The sequence below is a fragment of the Lissotriton helveticus genome, chromosome 3_1, assembly GCF_964261635.1.
Source record: "Lissotriton helveticus chromosome 3_1, aLisHel1.1, whole genome shotgun sequence".
In the NCBI taxonomy this organism is placed as follows: domain Eukaryota; kingdom Metazoa; phylum Chordata; class Amphibia; order Caudata; family Salamandridae; genus Lissotriton; species Lissotriton helveticus.
In genome coordinates, this window is record NC_136061.1 from 856,497,092 (window position 1) to 856,512,840 (window position 15,749).

The following is a 15,749-nucleotide window of genomic DNA, read 5'->3' on the forward strand; positions in this document are numbered from 1 at the left end:
GTGGCAACGTAACTTTACATAGGCCTGATATTCGTAGTATTCACGAGAACTGGAAATAGACATACTAGAGATGGACACAACTGTAATTGCGTCATTAATCGAACATGGGGGATACATATGCATATTAATCATGCACACATAACATATGATGGAGGACGCGTAGGGACACAGAACATGGCAAAATTTACTTTTCCACATAGTCGTGCCTTTTTTGCCCGCGGAACGATCAGTTGGACACGGTCATTGGACCGTAGTACACGGCTTTGGGCGTATCTTGGCATGTGCCTTATGAAGGCATTGGGTGCTTTTGTGCATTCTAAGGCACATTTTCCCAAAAATGTTACTATAATGTGGTAAGGAATGCTCTTTATAAAGAGCACATTCACTATTAAATGACATACTTTTGAAGTTGAAAATTCAGTAGAAATAACCACTGGAATTCTAACTTAACATACAATATTGTGGGTCCTTTTAAAGACAGATCTTAAAATGAATAATGAAAACTTTGTGGATACCATTCACAAACTTCCTTGTGTATGTAAATCCGACTTACAGGTGCTAATGGCTGGACTTACAGGTGCTAATGACTGGATTTACAGGTGCTAATGGCTGGATTTACAACTGCAAGCAATTCCAAACGGTGACCCTTCTGTTGTAAGCCCTTTAACTTCCACATGATTTTGCCCCAAAATCATGTGGTGCTATGCAGGAGTAAATGCCCTGCACTGGGTAAGGAGTGAGCATTTGAAAGCATGAACCTTTGAAAGTTTGTGAATGTCCAGAAATACAGGAATTATTAATCACCCACAAACTCATCTCAAACTCTTTCCTACTCTGGAAATGGATGCAGATTTACTCCTACTGAGAGATAGGGATGGGAAGTGTAACATGCATTCCTAATCTTTGTAGGGGTGCTTAGGAAGGGGTTTCTGTATAGGGAAAGATGTTCTCCATGGAGCAAAAACATACTTTGCAGAAAACCTGCCCAAGAAACCAGGAGGATCTGCAGCCAAGCTAGCTCGGACGAACATGGAGCTAAATTGTATCTGCATCACAAGAGGTTAGGGAAAGAGAGTGAAGAAATGTGCCTTCTAGTGAGCAGTCACTACTACCACCTCAGCCTCCCCTCTGGAGATCCTACTCTACAGTCCCATGGTCCATAGGTGGGCTCCTCATGCAGTGGTATCAGAGAGCATGAAGATGGCTGATGGAGCGGGGATTCTGAAATCTCAAAAGTTGGGTGTAATCATCATACAAACCCCGCCACTTGTCGTCTTGGCCTTTTTATGTCAACTTTAAAAGCGACTTAGGCGCAATAATTTACAACCATTTACATAACAGTGAAGACCAAGGGGCATCCACAGGAAAGTATAAAAAGATTTGGAGTATGTTTTGAAAGGATTTATTGACAAATGTAGTTAAATTAAGGTCATTAATTCATTATGGGCCTTATTATGAGTTTTGGTGGTCCTAGAGTGGGTGGCACGCCACCGCTCTGCTCCAGGACCACCGAAACTCACCACCGCCTGCCACATTACAAGTAATTGTGTGGTCTCTCAGGCGGGTGGCATGGCAGTCCTGCGGCAGTGCTGTTTAAAGTCTCATTGTGAGTTTTAAACAGCACCGCCTCGGGACCGCCAGTGCATGTTCCTGCACGGGAGGGAATGCACCATGTTGTGCACTTCTCCTATGCAGGAACTGGGGGTGCAAAACTAGCCCTCTTGCATGCACCCCGTGCACAGAGGCAGGCTGTAGGGTGCCCTTTGCTGCCTCATCGCTACTCTTTTCATAGCAATGCGACTGCCCTGAGGGTGGTGGTGAGGCAACTCAAAATGTGCTTGGCGGTGCTGATGCAGCACCGCCAGCATATTTCGGCCTTGAACCGCTGCCAGACCGCTGCGGTAGCAGTGGTTCACTGGTGGTCCGTCCACCACACTTATAATATACTGCGTGAGGACCCGCAGTGCAGCGGTGGTTGTACTACAACTGCGAGCACAGCGGCCCATTGACCACCCTTAGTTGTAATAAGACCCTAAGTATTCTGAATTTAAGCACCCTCATTACAAGTTTAAATGGTCCAAGATCCGATGGATACATAACGAATACAGAATATCCAGAGAGTGTTCCATAAAGCAATCCCCTATTCTAAATGAAGCAAGTATAGGTCAGGAAAAGGCATTTGGTTAGGCAATTAAAGTAAGGTATAAGCTTCAGAAAAACAAATAAAGGTAACTGATGAGTAAATATGAATGCTTAGGCATTAAGTATCTGCACTCATGCAGTGGAGATTAGCAGAGGTAAGAGAGGTCCTCTCCGTTCGAAGTCATCAAGCATCTCCTTGTGCCGAGTCTAAGGAACAAACTATTAAAAATTCAGCAAAACACGAGTTTGCAACATTACAGCTTGTCCTCATTCTAGGAGCAGGTAAGCTCCTCTTCCTCAGGAAAACCCAATCAATGGTCCATGCACGACCATGTGCACGACTATATCCTTGAAATGTTACACTGGATAGACTGTTGGGTACTGTCAGCTCTTCCCACGAGTCGCTCACCCTTCTTTGCATCTTCTTGTGCTTCTTCCGATGAGAACCTTTCGATCAGTCGTCTAATACTTCACAATAAACTATTCACCAGCTAGAGAAGGGCTTCTGAGAAAAACACAGCATCTGCAGTGGATAAAAACATAACATGCAAACCAAACAAAATGAACTGTGCAGGCCTCTTAGCTTTAAACGTATAAATGTGACATTCAAAATGACATTAAAATGTGGTTAACTTTAGTTGCATAGCATGTTAACTTGGGTGCTGCTTATAATGGCTAAATGCAGTCATCTACTAAAAATGATGTTTAATATTCTCACATTATTTAACAATGTAAACTACACTTTGCTAATAAATGGGTTAATTATGTAAATGAAAAATTACACTCCTCCATGGTTTTATGGATTTCTCCTGTATTAATTTACAGAGCCCAAGAGATGCTTTGCCCTGCCCCCCATGCCCCCTTCCACCCTCAACTCCTGTACGGTGTCCTGCTCGCAAGCTCACGATAAATGTAAGCTATTCGAAACACCCTTCCATGACATAACGTTTCTCAGTTATCACAGTTGTCCGCTAAAACAATGGGTGCATCAGGGCCCTTGGGTGCCCCAGCCACTAGAAAATCATGGCCATGACTAGCTGTTCAGGAGATGCAGACCACAAAGCCTTTGACACCATTGAATGCCAGCCACGAAGTGCCATCTGATTTACCAGGACCTATTGGCACTCTGGACTTTGATGGCGAACAGTTTGGAACCATTAGGGTCTCCTAGACGTGCCTGGTACATCATGGGAGACCGAGGTCCCCTCATCCCTAGAGACTCCAGTGACAATATCTTCATCCCTGTTGCCTCCTTTTCAATGTGGCACTTTCTGTCCAAGATGGGTGGGGATCCCGAGGTTCCTATTAGGTGGTGGGACTGTCGGGTTTGACATGGGTGCCACAGCCTTAGCTGAAGCCCACTGAGCCGCCTTACTTGAGCAAGATTCTAGCAGGCCTCCATGTTAAATAGATGCAAAATGCAATGTAGAACTTGTTGGAATAATGTGTAGGGCCAAATGTCTTCACCAGAAAGTGCTAGGTACTTCTGCTTTTGGTGCGCATCCGAGATTTGACTGTTGGGTGTTCTAGGTAAAGACACATATCTTTTAAAAGAAAGTGTTCTCAATGAACAGTGGCCTTACTAGAGCATTGTAACTATGCCATGCTGTATCTGCGTCCCAAGCAGTAATCACTACCAATAGGTGGCTTTGGTTGCTTAGCCCCTCCCCCCTATGAAAAGCAAAACCCCAGTAGGAACACTTGCCATGCAGAGGCAGTTAATAGTAAACAAAGCCCTGAAATGCCTTCAGTAAAGTGGTACTTAGCAGAGAGCTGCCTAGTAACGACCGACTGACTGCCCCAGGACTAGAGAAAGGTCCAACAGGATCCTGATGATGTCACAAAGGGGTGGGGCACGCCAGTGAGTACAGGTCACCGTAGTACATATTAAAAACACCTACTGTACCCCAACAATCCCCCTCCCTCTTTATTTTCGTAGGCCTAGCGTGCAGCCATTTTGGGGGTTGGGGGGCCGAGTTTATGGTGGAATTTTAAAGGGTTAGCTCTGGTCTGTCCCCTCATACTGGGAGGTGAATCCATTTCACTTGGTGAAAGTGGGACTAGTGACTACGAGCACAAGGGTTGCTATCTTGTACTTCTCTACTCACACATTCCAATACAATATTCAACCTGTCTTTCAATAGCCAGTCCTCCAGTACTAAAATCTCCCAAGCTTCAATGTGCAGCACTGTGCTGTGGTTAATGTACCACCCACCCACCACCTTCCTTCCTAAACACCCTCATGACACTGTACCCGCCTGTCCAGAAAACGGCCTCATTCTCCAGTCGAGCCCAAACCAGGATGATGAGTCTGGGACTAACCGAGCTCCTTTGGATGTTTGCACCAGATAAATTTAGAGGTGGGAGCAGGGCTTTAAGTGGGCCGGGTCTCGCTTGCGCTGAGCACCGGCAGTTTTTTAAAGGGGGTCTCGAAACGGATCTCTATCAGGCTCTGTTTTGTGCCCTGGCACAGGCGGTTCATTTTTTTCCGGACTGCATTGACAGCAGGCACATCCATGTGCGTGTGCTCACACTGCTCACTTCTCACTAGTGGAAAAGTTACGCATGACGTCATGCCAGGTGAGCGTTGTAGGGGAAGGGAAATCCTTTAGAGTCATTTTCTCTCTGGATTTCCCTTATTTTCTCTTTTAAACTCAGTAGCAGCAACTTTGTTGTGGTGTCACCTGGGCTTTAAGTGGAAGCTTTTTCAATATTATATACAAGCCATAGTTGCTGCTTATTATTCTTATGCAACTAACAACCATTGACAAAAACAATAGTGCTGACTTGTTGTAGGAATGGTGTTACTTGTCGTATGATATATCTGGGTGCAATGACAGAAACCGCAAAATACAAGTCGGGCAGCACACTATGCTAAGCACCGATTTTTAGCTTATGTGTTTTAAAGACACCCCTTTATTTACATTTGTCACGCCCCTTTGAAAGACCCCCCAGTTCTTTCATTCTACTTAAAGCCCTGCGTGGGAGAGCCAACTAAATTAACAGGGAGATCTGAGCTTGGGTATGACTCAGATCTTAGAGCGTGTGATTAAGCCGAGCCCTGAAACTGTGTTAAGTAAATCATAAAACAAATTAAGTAAAATATGCTAAAGTCTCTTCAACGCATAGCCCATTCCTACTCGTGCACTCAGGTTATATTGAGCGGTTATGTTTGTACTAGTTGATTCAGTGCCCATTAGATTCCCCATGTTAGACTAATGTTCTGATTTGTTACCTTTGCCTCAAATTGTAAACGCTCTGATATCCTTCGGGATCAAGTTTGTGCTATATAAAACTTTATAAATAAATAAATAAAGTTGAAAAAAAACATTCTCTAATATGTGGAAGCTTTGACATTAATAGGGCACATTATAGACCTGCACTGAGAAGTACTTATTAAAAGTGATAGTTTTGTACAACTGGTAGTGTGAACTCACATATTTGAAAGTGCTCTCATACACAATTAGGGAGAAAAAGAGTGTGGGTAAAATAAAATATTTGCCAAAAATCACACAATTTAAGTGGGGAAACCACAATTTATCCAGGTTTTCTGGTTTCACTCTGCGCAAATCAGCCAGTAAATGGGTATCAATGTGTCTTTCTTTATGTAAAACCTTTTTTACCTTTTAGTTAATTCTTCTGCAGTTTTTAAAATACAGTGCAAACTCGGCCAGAAGGCATTGGAGCGCTTTACATGAGCACCAGTTACAGTACACATGCATTGTTTACAGGCATGGGGAGATTAAGTGATTTGCACAGAATCACTGGATGTTGAGCCGACACTGAAACTCGAACCTGGTTCTCGAGTTCCACTGTTTGCAGCTCTGGCCATAACACCACATCTCAGATAGTGGGATGGAGGCAAAAGCCACATGAAATCTCGGCTCTTTTTGGGCTCAAGATTCCAACTCGAACTTGAGCTGAGCCAGAGAAGTCTTTAGGCTAGAGCCTAGCTGGAGCTTTCAGTGGCTTGCCCACCTCTAGGTAAATTATGTCACAAACCACATGGGCAAATAGGGCAAGGTCTGAGATTGCAATACTCTAAACAAATATCTGAAATAAGCGTGCCATCCCCTAATTCCGAGGTCCGAAACTCAATTAACGCACAATAGGTGCACCTGCTAAATACCACATCCTGTGGTATCACACCAATACGGTATGAAGTACCCCCTTACATAAAAAAATGTAAACACATACACACCAGTAGAAAGTTTATAAACAAAGGGTACGGAGTTCATCACTGATTCGCTTCCCACTCAATGACTCTGCTTACATCCATTATTGTTCTATTCTTACTTTTACATTCATGTCAGAAACTTCAGGCTAATATATTCGGCATGAAAGTGGCAAGACTGTGGGCACATCTTTTTGTGACCAGTCAGCTGGAAATGTCATTATGTGCTGTTGGTTTATTATGTACAGTGTTTATTGAAGCAATGCTATTACTCTTTATAAATACAATAAGAAATACATTAAATACAGTTGCAGCAGAGAGGCCAAAGCTTGAGTGGGCAGGAAGTCTCACGTAGCTCTCCACCGGTGTAATGGGCTGGCAACATAAGAAGCAATGCCAGCCCATCCCATTGCTTAACATTCGTTGGTTGCATTGTCACTTTTATTTTCTGACTTCTAATTGGCCATGTGTGGTGACTTCATTTCTTCTTCTCTTTGCTGGAGCATGGACCAAGTACCTCTCTGAGGATCGGGTTGGCACCGTGGAGTCATTTTCTTGCCTAGACCGGTAACTCCACGTGGATGCCAGGCGGTGCCCGCCCCTCTTTTGACACTATGCTTTGGGTAGGCAGGGCGGCTCCTGCAGTCGTGTGTCAGGCTCCCGGTTGGCATCGGCACTGGCAGCCGCTCTTACCTCACTGCCCTGTCACCCGGATCTTGGTTTCACTCCCAGCTGTCAGTCTCGTGCCAGTCCAGATGCTGAGCCGGATCAAAGCCCGGTGACGTTCTGGCCCGTGACTGGCACTTCGCTCTCGCCGCTCCGGGCGCCCCTGGCATACCTGCGCTCCAGGAATCCCGCCTCACCTGTTCTCCCCGGGCCGGCCCGTCCCATCGGCATGTCATGACTGGCGCTGCCCGCCCGCCCCTCACCCTCCCTCCCTCCGCTTAAAGCCTCGGGTTTTGCAAACTTTGTAGCATAAGGCGCGCAACCAGGAAGCGGCCTGCAGAAGGGAGATACTTCTTGGCGCTACCGGAGCTGCTTTCGCGGTCGGTCGTAAACTTTGAGGAGGAGTGTGTGGAGCTCACGGCGTTGTGGCTTTCGGCACCATGGGTAAGGACTGTCAATTTGTCACTATTAATGGGAATATCGAACTATTATGCAGCGTACCTCGCAAACCATGTCATATTGCTTCAATATTAGGTGATATAGTTTCCCATCACATCCACCTGCGAAGGTTAAAGAACCGAGCTGGCCCTGCAAGTGTCCGAACGAAACCTGCCTCTTAAACACTACACCTCAGGACTTGCTACAGGCGCATACATAACCCACCAGGACGTAGCCGGGGGATTGGGGTCTCCCCCCTACCTCCTCCCGCCCCCCATAAATGTATTTTAGATCAAATAGGTAGGCACAGGTGCTTTCAGTTTACGATGGTGAGGTGTCTGTCGAATCTCACCTGGGATTTTTACGGTCGCACACAGACAAAAACATACGCACACTTTGTCTACGCTCTGCTTTGAAGTTCCTAATAAAGTGTTTACTTTACAACATATTGGGCTATACGTTAGTATCCCTAACAATCCGCACTGCTCTCTCTTTCCACGGCCCCGCTTCTCTTGTTTGATTGCTTGGAAAAAATCCGAAACTCACCCCTCAATTAATGTTACTGACTAAGCTACGCCCCTGCCCGCCGAGCTACCCTATTAGCAGCTCACGTGACCTTAGCTACACTTTGCAACGGGAAAGGAGGGGCTAAATCCGGTTGCGTTCTGGGATTTTCCTTTATATTTCGGAAACTGAGGCGTGGAAGTAAGCTGGGGTGAGCTCCGTTGTATATATGTAGACCGAAGCAAGCGAACAGCACGGAGGGGGCGCTTTTTCACTGACTTCGGAGAGAAGGGGGCGGGGGGAGGGGCTGTGATGGCAACGCAGGGCTGGAATGTTGTGGTTAAAAGGTTGTGGGGGTCCTGGGGGGAGCCGTTATTACAAAGATATCCCCGTGGGTCGGTTGTGATCGTTGATTGCTCCCGTGGATAAGAAAAAATAAACTCACCTTGATCCAAAGAACCCTGATTTTTCGTTATCACTACATATTGGCGACGAGGATATGTGTTTTTTAAATTTGGAAGAGAAGGTGATGGTATCGAACAAGCTATTTCATATGTACAATAAGTACCTTTTTAGCTAATTTATGTATTTATTATTGCACTAAGCACTTTCCGAAATGAATTGTGTAACCCTCGCCTAGAAAAAACACACAAAAATTGTATGTATCCTAATATGAATAACATGTGTATAACTAATTCCATCGTTTTTTTTTTAATCTCGACTGTATGATGTAATTTTAGAAATGATTGATTGTACTGCCTCGTACTTTTTAGGTCATTCTGACCGAAGTAAAGTCTTTTAGAAATGACATATACAACCATGGCAAGCTTTGATTGTGTGTATTGGTGTCACGGGTAAAAAACGAGTTTTGAGTCGGTAATGGGTTGACTTCTTTAATCACAGATACAACCTGCCGGTGGCCAGACACGCCGGGTCTGCTCCGTGCCCTGTCTGCTGCTGGCCACTACACCTGATGTGTCTTCAGCCTGTGTTGGCTGTAGCCCTGAGCCCATGGCTAACCATTGCGGGGCCTGTGACTGGTTTTACCCCATCACACTTGCATTTTCCGCTATTTGTGACTGAAACGTCACAATCCCCCTGAGAGCAAGGAAGTGCCTCAATAATCAGGTGTCAATAGGCCCCTTATGCCCATTGGCCCCGGTGCCCACTGCACCTGCTGCACACACGATGCCTCGCCGCCCCTGAACTCATGTATTATTTACTCCTGCAAGTTGTATTCCACAGCTGCCGGTTCAATAGCCACGCCCCCAGTACAACCGGCGCATGTCCTCTACACTTGATAAACACCGTCATTCCGGGTAAAGCTAGTGACACGGTATATTGCAAACACACAGCACAGCGTGCCATCTTGCCTGAAAGGGGCGGGGGTGGGAGCAGAGCCAGTAAGTAATTCACCCATCACAGGATGTGTCAACAGCAAAGGACTTTCCTCTCGCTTATGACACCGCACCCCCGATCCCTGCCAAGACCAGCAGATAAAACAAAGCTGCTGGGGAGGATTGCTTCTTCCTGCAGCCAGCTTGTGCACCATCTACTGAGGGCAGATGATGCATGGTCTCCAGCTCGACCCATGCTTCATAACCCTTCCCTAGTCTATCCCTCCACTATCCTTTTCGATCTAAGTAACAGACTAACATGTCCACCGCTCAAATTAATTTTATTTTTCCCTATACGAATTCACCACTAATCCTTTTTTGGTTCCGGATTAGCGTGCTACTCACTGAAAAGCGCTTCAACACCTCATCTTGGGTAGCAAGTGGTATATAACGTGCAAACCCTTCCCTCTTCTATCCCTCCACCATCCTTTTCAATCCAAATAACTGTCCACAGCTCAAATTAATTTCATATTTCCCTATACTAATTCACTACTAATCCTTTTTGGGTTCTGGGGTAGCATGCTACTTGCCGAAAAAAGCGATTCAACGCCTCGTCAGGGGTAGTAAGCGCGATATAAATGCAATTACAATTTCAATTTCCTCCACCTACCCATCCTGTGACACGCAGAGACAGCAGTACATGGTCTCCAAATGTTGCCTTGTTTTCTCAGTAGAAATGCTGTTGTATGTTTTGTCATGCATGGGTTGGGATTACACTGCTTTTGTCAGGGTGCTGCTATTTCATGCACCCCTTTAATATTCCCATCTGGTTCAACATTTTTACCATGACTCCAGAGGATCTTTGCGCCTTGTAGTGATCTCCAGAAACATCACTTAAACCTAAACCAGTTGTACTGTGTCTGTATCCTGTAGGTAAAGCTACTTGGGTTATGCAGCAGGAGAGGGCCAAATTATGTAACAGTGTTGAGTAAATTATGTGGCAAGAAAAGGCTAATTATCCAGCATAATGTGGCACATTTTGTAATAGTATTACTTAAATATTTAGCACATTTTAAATTTAGTAACACTGTCTGGGCATTGGTTGCACCTCAATAGTGTCTGTTTAACACCCAAGTATAGCAATAAGCAACAGAATGGTGACCAGTCCAACTTTGCAAAGGGTGTTCCACTGCACGGCAACACATGTTGCTGCCTTTTTAGTAACATTTGAACCCTGCAGGGCGAGTATACCTGTACTGGACATTACCTTTCCCTCAGACAGTCCCAGCACTTCTCAGCAGGGCTAGTATACTTATACTGAACTTCAATCAGTTAATCAGGGTTGGTAATATGCAACTACTCGTCCGTGAGGGTCTCAAGGCGCTGGGGGGCGGCTCCATTAAGTGCTGGGGTCATCCGAAGAGCCAGGTCTTGAGGTCCTTCTTGAACTGGGGCAATGTGGGAAATTACTGCATGTGGAGGGAGAGCGTGTTTCAGGCTTTGGCTGCGAAGTAGGAGAAAGACTTTCCTCCTGACAGTGGCCAGAGAGAGCTAGGCTGATCGGAGGTGTCTTTTGGGTGTGTGGAAGGAGAAGCGGCTGCTCAGGTATGGGGGTCTGGTGTTGTGAAGGGCCTTGTATGAGTGGGTGAGGAGTTTATCATTACCCATCCCTCAGACAGTACTAATGCTTCTCAGCAGGGCTAGTATGCCTACATTGGACATTACTCACTCTTCAGACAGTACTAAAACTTCTCAACAGTGCTAGTATACCTATACTGGACATTACACATCCCTCAGACAGTACTAATGCCTCTTTCAGCATCGCTAATGTAACTACACTGAACATTACTCACCCCTCAGACAGTGCTAAAGCTTCTCAGCAGGGCAAGTATACCTACGTTGAACATTACACATACCTCAGAGAGTACTAACGCTTCTCAGCAGGGCTATTATGCCTGCGATGGACGTTACTCACTCTTCAGACAGTACTAACACTTATCAGCAGACAGTGGCAGCCGGCACAGAACGGGGGCTGGGTGGGGGGGGGGGGGGCAGGAAGGGTTTAAAAAATAAAAAACCATAACTGCTTGCCGTTTCTCTCCTCCGTCTCTCCTCCACCGTCTCTCCACTGGTGCCTCCTCCACCGTCTCTCCACTGGGGCCAGAACAGGAAGCACCCAGGCTCCCCGTGGGCCAATCACAACGTTGCAGAGTTGTGATTGGTCGGGGCTCAGCCAGGGAATGGTAGACTGGGCATGATGGTTTAGACCGGCCAAACATTCATGTGCACTTGGAGTGGGCAAACCACTCCTCCCCCTGCTCCTCTGTCATCGGAGCTGCCCCGCTACGCCCGCAAACCTACTGCAGCAGGAAAACACAAAATGATAATAACCTCAAGTAATTATCATTTTATGTTTCCTTAATTTTACTGCTGCAAAGTAGTGGGGCGACGCTCTTCCACCCTAGTGGAAGAGCCTCAGTTGTCAGCAGGGGTAGTATACCTATACTGGACATTACCCACCCCTCTGAGAGTACTAAAGCTTCTCAGCAGCTCAAGTATACCTACTCTGGACATTACCCATCCCTCAGACAGTACTAATGCCTCTCAGCACAGCTAGAATACCTACACTAGACATTACCCACCCCTCAGATGGTACTAACACTTCTCAGCAGGGCGAGTATACCTACGCTGGACATTACCTTTCCCTCAGAAGGTACTAACGCTTCTCAGCAGGGCTAGTATACCTACGCTGGACATTATCCACCCTTCAGAAGGTAATAATGCTTCTCAGCAGGTTGTGTATACCAACACTGGGCATTATCTACCCCGTAGACCATCCTAACACTTGTCGGCAGAGCGAGTATACTTGCGCTGCACATTACCCACCCCTCAGACAGCACCAACACTTCTCAGCAGGGTGAGTATACCTACGCTGGAGATTACCCACCGCTCAGGGGGTACTAATGCTTCTCAGCAGGGTGAGTATACCTATGCTGCATATTCCCCATCCCTCCAACAGTACTAACGCTTCTCTGTAGGGCTAGTATGCCTACACTGGTACACTGGACATTACCCAACCCTCAGACTGTACTAACGCTTCTCAGCAGGGTGAGTATACCTATGCTGGACATTACTCACCCCTCAGGTGGTACTAACGCTTCTCAGCAGGGCTAGTATACCTACACTGGGCATTAAGCACCCCTTAGACCAATCTAACACTTGTCAGCAGGGCGAGTATACCTACGCTGGACATTACTCACCCCTTCAGATGGTACTAACGCTTCTCAGCAGGGCGAGTATACCTACGCTGGACATTAACCCTCCCCTCAGAAGGTACTAATGCTTCTCAGCAGGGCTAGTATACCTACGGTGGACCTTATCCACCCCTCAGAAGGTAATAATGCTTCTCAGCTGGGCGTGTATACCTACACTCTGCATTATACACCCCTTAGACCGTCCTAACACTTCTCAGCAGGGTGAGTATACCTACGCTGGAGATTACCCACCCCTCAGGGGGTATCAATGCTTCTCAGCAGGGCTAGTATACCTACGCTGGACATTACTCACCCCTTCAGATGGTACTAACACTTCTCAGAAGGGCAAGTATACCTACACTGGACATTACCTACCCCTTCAGATGGTACTAACACTTCTCAGAAGGGCAAGAATACCTACACTGGGCATTAACCACCCCTTAGACCGTCCTAACGCTTGTCAGCAGGGCGAGTATACTTGCGCTGCACATTACCCATCCCTCAAACAGTACTAACGCTTCTCAGCAGGGCTAGTATACCTACACCGGTACACTCGACATTGCCCAACACTCAGATGGTACTAACACTTCTCAGAAGGGCAAATATATCTATGCTGTACATTACCCACCCCTCAGACAGCACCAACGACTCTCAGAAGGGCAAGTATATCTACGCTGGACATTAACCACCCCTCAGAAGGTACTAACACTACTCAGCAGGGCGAGTATACCTTCCATGGACATTACCCACACCTTATACGGTACTAACGCTTCTCATCAGGGCTTGCATACCTACGCTGGACATTACTCACTCCTCAGACTGTTCTAACGCTTCCCAGCAGGGTAAGTTAACATATACTGGAATGCACTTGCATGTGGGACAGTACTGAAATTTGTCAGCAGGGCTGACATACCAGTACTGAAAAGTACCTGCACCTCAGACAGTACTGACACTTGTCAGCATGACTAGTATAGCTATACTGGAAAGTATTTGCACCTTGGACAGTACTGATACTTCTTAGCAGGGCAGGTGTACTACTGGAAAGTACCCACACCCAGTGATGGCTGCCGTCTATGGGGAGTGGTAGGGCGGGCGAATGGGTGCATGCTCAGTTAAAACAAAGTTCATGCCTACATGCATTACATTATTGTTTTAAAGTTAAAATGTTTAACTTTAAAAAGGTAATGTAATTCATTACGGCGATTTAGGGAATACATACACAAAAAAATACATTAAAAGAAGAAAATAAATTACTTACCAGGCTGCACGTCCTCTCTCCGGTCCAGATCTTCTTCTCTCCCAGTCCTCCAGCATGGGCCCTGCCAACTCCCTCAACCAATCCTGGCACATCTCTCATGCTGTTATACAGCATGAGAGAAGCACCAGCATTGGATGGAGCTGGCTGGGTGGATGCTCCTTCAGGCCCTGGTGGCCTGTGCTTGACTTCCATCCAGCTGTCTGAGGGGATGTCATTTCAACGAGTTAACGTCTTAAATTTGAAATGGATTCGGGCCCTTGAAAAAACACTCTTTTGTATTAATTGGTTGATCCCCAGTTGCATTTTTTTTTCTCGATGCTGCTGAACAAATAAGGTAGAACGTTCAGGCGTGAGAAATAATTTGCTACCTTGGATGGGTCATCTCAGCTATGTTTTTATGGTAGAGTGACAGGTGCCCATGGCAGTATAGTAGTTCCATTTAGTCAATGTATATGTTATGATTCGGAAGTTGTTTCGCTGAAAACTAAAACCATTGTTTTTTTTAATCACTGCAGGTCACACATTTGTACAGAAGCCTTTGTGAATAGGGCCATTTATGTGTTTTATTTGACGCTGTTAATGCTTTTTGCATGTTTGTGACAATGGAGTTTTTACTGGGGATCATGGGGTGTTTATCTGTGCTATGTAAACTAGCTGATTGAATAGATTGCTAAATTAAGCTTTTGTTGTATTTTTTCTGCCAAAAAGGAAGGTTGCGCTATCATTTGCTCTCCAAGCAGCGTTCTGTAGCAGGCCACGTCATCAACATAAGGTGCTACTCAGAAGTTTTGATGTAAGAGAAAGTGTAGCATAAAATGCATTCACAAGCATGGCTTACATCTCCATTCAGAATTCAAAGAGACACATTTGCCGTAAAGTTCACAGCCACAAAATGTGTTGATAAAGTATGTGTACCTGGACATGATGCGCTGTGTCAGGCTGTGCATATCATGCGGAATGTGTGCCATCTTGTAACAGCTGTCCAAGGGATGGTGTTTTCAACAAGCGCCTTAATGCTACATCTGTACTAACAAGGCGCTACCGGTCTGGGTTTAAGTGCACCTTTAAATTGAGATCACTCGGCAAGCACCTATTTGCACAGGGGTTGTAATTAGAATAGGAACGATGATTATCGCACCAGCCAATGACCAGGCGCAGTAAAGTTTGCAACCCTGCTAGTCGTTAAATATCAGTAGGTCAAACCTGCCGGACTGCATTAGGTAAAAATATTAAACAAATAACAGAACATGGTGCAGTTGGTGCCATAAGCGGCAAAATCTGCACGGTATGCCCCATTTTCACAACAACACTCAGAATAGGCCATAATTAGCGCTCCCAAATAATATCTAAGATCTCTCTGTGTTTTATCAGTTGCTATATTTAGCTTATATGACGCCCGGGCACTGACTTGTAATCAAGTCCTGTGTGTCTGAACGAAGAACCAAACCCTGTTCAGCAGTTATTACCACAGGGGAAGTCTCCAGTGGGATAGAAAAAGGTGGTGCGCAACAGATATTTGTATCCGGATCCGAGGATTGCACGTTTGCCCGCCGGAATGGGGAATAACATGTACTAGCCCTAGTAATACGGAGTCCAACCCCTCAAGCTTTTCCTCCTTCAGTGGGAAATGACGGCCCCAAATCTGCAAATGTTTGGAGCAGGTGAGGTGCCGCTCACAACTCCTCGCAGTGAAGGAAAAGCTCGTAACGAGGGTCAAGAGCCGTGTTTACTTCCTGTTCGGTCTCTGCCTTCATGACCTCTGAGGCCAGGGCGAGCACGGACCATGCCAGGGTTTAACAGAGCAAGCGAGAGGTGGCACGCACCGCCTTTCGCTATCCCTGCGTGACGCACATGCTTTTCACCCTCTCGCGTGTTAAAAAATACATGCCACTTGGCTGCTAGCAAGAGCTTCCTTTCCGAGCGCCTGGAGACACATTCGGTTTGTGATTCACGGTGTTTCAGTCATGGGCTTGCCC

The 15,749-nt window shown here is 46.1% G+C and overlaps 1 protein-coding gene across 3 annotated transcripts in view; it reads left to right on the forward strand.

Moving 5' to 3' along the window:
• SH3D21 (SH3 domain containing 21) overlaps positions 1 to 15,749 on the forward strand; it is a 286,954-nt gene that overhangs the window by 71,233 nt on the left and 199,972 nt on the right. Inside the window, exon 1 of one of the 3 annotated variants that reach the window (XM_078681197.1) lies at positions 7,182 to 7,426. The exons of 1 other annotated variant lie outside the window; for it this stretch is intronic. In XM_078681197.1, the coding sequence (XP_078537323.1) occupies positions 7,423 to 7,426 (4 nt within the window). In that variant the 5' untranslated portion in view covers positions 7,182 to 7,422. Of the gene's footprint in view, positions 1 to 7,181; positions 7,427 to 8,049; positions 8,126 to 15,749 lie in introns of those variants that run through there. One more of the 3 variants, XM_078681199.1, reaches the window with a different exon arrangement.